Here is a 3,672-nt window from a genome sequence, read left to right on the forward strand (position 1 = left end):
TGCACCTTTCTGCCAGTCCGTTTGAAGACAATGCAGAATGACCAGTAGATGGCAGCAGGCCTCTTGTTAAACATTCTGTGCTTCAATCTCAGCCACCTACACAGTCTGCATCACTTGATCCGGTAAAGGGGAGTGCACATTTTGTTTTTTGGAAATAGCAAACGTGATTTTCTGATTGGCTGAAAGTTTTAGGCTAGTTTTTTTTTTCTTTACTGAACTTCCCCTTATAAAAGGTATCGTCATATTAAACCATTCTTTTGAAGTACGCAAGAGATCTCATTTGATGGAATTATTCAATTGGACGTGGACCGGATTATCTTGTGTGGTGGAACTGATTTAACGCTTTATCACTTACATTTCTGTTTTGTCATTTTACTCAGCTTTAGTTTTAGGGATTCTTACGGTTTCTGAACTCGGGACAAGTGGTCTTTACTCGCAGTTTTCATCATGGCAAACTCTTGTCTCCAACTGGGCGGGTTTCTCCTCAGCTTCCTCGGGTGGCTAGGTATAGTGATCGCCACATCCACCACTGACTGGGTGAATATTTGTAAATACGGTTTAAACACCTGTAAGAAGATGGATGAGCTGGAGGCCAGGGGACCATGGGCGCATTGTGTCATCTCTACAGGGCTCTACCACTGCGTCTCCCTTACACAGATCCTGGATCTGCCAGGTAGACACTGCTCCGTCTACGTTGTCTGAACAGCACAGTGTTTGTTTATACACGCTGAGTTATTCTCTTCACTTGAGCTCATGCGGTTTGTTACACCATATTTTTGACACTAATTATTTTATTTCCCGTTATCTAACTACAAGTTCTTTATAATTTCATTCTTTTTCATCTATTGATTCATGAGTTGATTGTCAAAAACACTGCATTGTTTTTTATGCCGTGTACATTCCTCGCATAACTTTCCTTTTCTGCGTCTATAGCCTACATCCAGACTACTCGTGCCCTGATGATCACAGGTTCAATCCTCGGTTTCCCAGCAGTGGTTATGCTCCTCATGTCCATGCCCTGCATCAACCTTGGGAGTGAACCCCAGAGCTCCAAGAACAAGCGTGTCATCCTGGGAGGAGTGCTTATACTCATAGTTGGTAAGAGATTAGTTAATATACACGTCAACATCTCTTTGAACCTTCCTGATTCTGACCACTTTTATACGTGCACCAGATGCTTACAAGCTGTGGCGAGCACAGGATGTTGAATTTGACTGTTTTCCTCCCTGGGGTACACATGCACTCCTATATGTTCCTGTTCCATTGAACCCACCCCCAAGGTTCCATCACATTCCTCTCCTCCACCTACTCGTCCACACCCTGTCTTTGTCCTGAACAACATGAACTCTGTGCTTATAAATATTTCACTGGTGCTTTAGCATTTCCAGCGCCTGTGTCCCTGAAATGAAATTTCAACCCTAGTGACCAAATCATTTCATACTGCCCATTTTTCTCATGACAGATTTTCTTTCACCATGAAGCTCAGATTTAATGAAGCTAGTAAAAAGTTTTCTTTAGCTATCAGGAACATATATGGGTATGCATGTTTTTAAATACTTATTGGATAGCATAATTAAAATTCAGTGGGCATGTTTCCTTATTGTAACTATACAGTATCTGTATTCTGTTGTCTGTAAAACTATAATCCACATTTTATCTTTATATCTGTGCTTACTTCTTTACATAAGTAGCCGTATCATTTATATATCTTTGATCGTGTTCACTTAGAATTTGTTCTTGTATGTAATGATACTGGATATAGGATGGATTTAAGTGCACTATTTAAATGTAATTTTTTACATTTAGACATTGTTTGTTTTACACAGGCCTTTTAGGATGAGTTTAAATTCAAGATTCGGTTCTCATAAAATCTAATCATATGTTTTTTTACATTAATTTCCTGTTTCTAACTGAACATTTTTTCTGTCTCTTTCTCCTCAGCAATCTGCGGTTTGGTGTCCACTATTTGGTTTCCCATTGGGGCCCATCGTGAGTATGGCCTCATGTCATTTGGCTTCTCCCTCTATTCTGGGTGGGTGGGCACTATTTTCAGCCTGCTCGGTGGATCCATCGTCACCTGCTCATCCGATTCCTCCTCGTCTCGCTCCTACCAGGAGAACAACCATTTTTATTACTCCAAACAGGGAGGCAGCAACCCACCAGCTGCGCCCTCCACCAATCATGCCAAAAGCGCCCACGTCTAAGATTGGAGATTAAGCCCATGTGGATTGTTGATAGCAGTGGTTTGTACATAGAGACCTATCCACGAGTGTTAATATATCCCCGTTTATTGCAGTAATCTTTACATGTCCCAGAAGAGAAGGCAACCCATTCTCACACCCATTCATGAAATGGAAATTTCACATTTTTGAATGTGCGCATATGCATACACAAAAATCCAAACATAAAAGACTGTTTTGGTGGAGTCGTTTTCCCACCAGTGGACTGTTTTTGTGTCTTCCAGCCTCCTCATCTTGGGTGCGGTGCAAACATTCCCAAATGTTGCATAATTGTAGAATCTCTGAGCAACGGATGCGCAGTCACCTGAGGTCATAGTCAGATGAGGCCTTGTGTCATTCAGACATTGTATTCTATTCTGTATTCTATTTTTTTTCTATTGTGTACCTAAAGATGAAATCCTTTGAGTGCCTTTGTTAATGAATGTGTTTTTTAAACTGAATAATATCATGACCTATTGCTTTGATTTTCGCAGGGTATGACAGTATTGTTCTTGGAATTAAAAGCATGTTCAATGTTTATGCACATTGATTTTCTTTGACAGTGTTATACAACTCTCTAGCCTCTTGAGTGATAGACTTGATTAAAATGATGTACCACTGCTTTCTGTTCTAGTCCCCACTGAATGATGGTAGAACTATGAGGTCATAAATTTTACAGGAGAGCTTTACCAGTGTTACAGGCTTCATTAAAGTCTCACTTTTTGCACTGAAAAACCTTACTGTAGAATACAACTTTGAACTATGTCATCTGATAGCAGTATTTCTTAGTCCCTTCTTTTGCTACAGTTTAATGTTTGAATAATGACTTTCTGGCAAAATGTAACTTCAGGTGTTGTAAATTTTCCCACAAAATATCAGTTAAATTTTCTCATATATTAGCTCTTGAAAAATGTCTACAGCTAAAAGTATGTTTAACTTGTGTGTGCAAAAAAGCAGCATTGTGTCGATTAATTTCTCGTGAAAGAATATAACACAGATGGAGCCTGATACTTTCAAGCAACTCTGTACATAAGCAGCGTCGGCAATGACTATTTATTGTTTTTACTTATGTGCTGTTTTATTTTCAGCAATAAAGGCAAAGTAGTGAAATGAATAATGCTGGAAGGGTATTTTTTATCTTCTTTTTTTTCTATTTATGGGTGGAAAGAAACTGGAGAAAGCATGTGGTGTGGATGTGTGAGATATACTGCAATGTAACAAGCTGTGTTGATTTTTGTTGCACATCAGTTACAAAGACAAACTATAATTTGCGTGTTTGTGCATGAGTCTGTATTTTTTACAAATCTGAACTGAAGACAATGAGAAAACATTACGCGCTGTGATAAAATGTGACTCAGTGACCTTGAGTTAAATCAGTAAATGAAAGCCTGTTTCAACCACACAAATAATATGCAACTAAGAAAGATAATTGTTTCCTTCGTGTGCACTTCTG

The 3,672-nt window shown here is 39.1% G+C and overlaps 1 protein-coding gene across 1 annotated transcript; it reads left to right on the forward strand.

Annotated features, from left to right (window-relative positions):
- Positions 1–231: 231 nt before the first annotated feature.
- Positions 232–3,336, forward strand: cldn11a (claudin 11a). The gene is made up of 3 exons (XM_005736592.2): positions 232–673; positions 934–1,098; positions 1,942–3,336. Exons 1-3 carry the CDS (start codon positions 448–450, stop codon positions 2,202–2,204), a joined length of 654 nt encoding a protein of 217 aa, XP_005736649.1. The 5' UTR covers positions 232–447; the 3' UTR covers positions 2,205–3,336.
- Positions 3,337–3,672: the final 336 nt, after the last annotated feature.

The sequence above is a fragment of the Pundamilia nyererei genome, unplaced genomic scaffold (genome assembly GCF_000239375.1).
Source record: "Pundamilia nyererei isolate P.nyererei 1_Seehausen unplaced genomic scaffold, PunNye1.0 scaffold00070, whole genome shotgun sequence".
In the NCBI taxonomy this organism is placed as follows: domain Eukaryota; kingdom Metazoa; phylum Chordata; class Actinopteri; order Cichliformes; family Cichlidae; genus Pundamilia; species Pundamilia nyererei.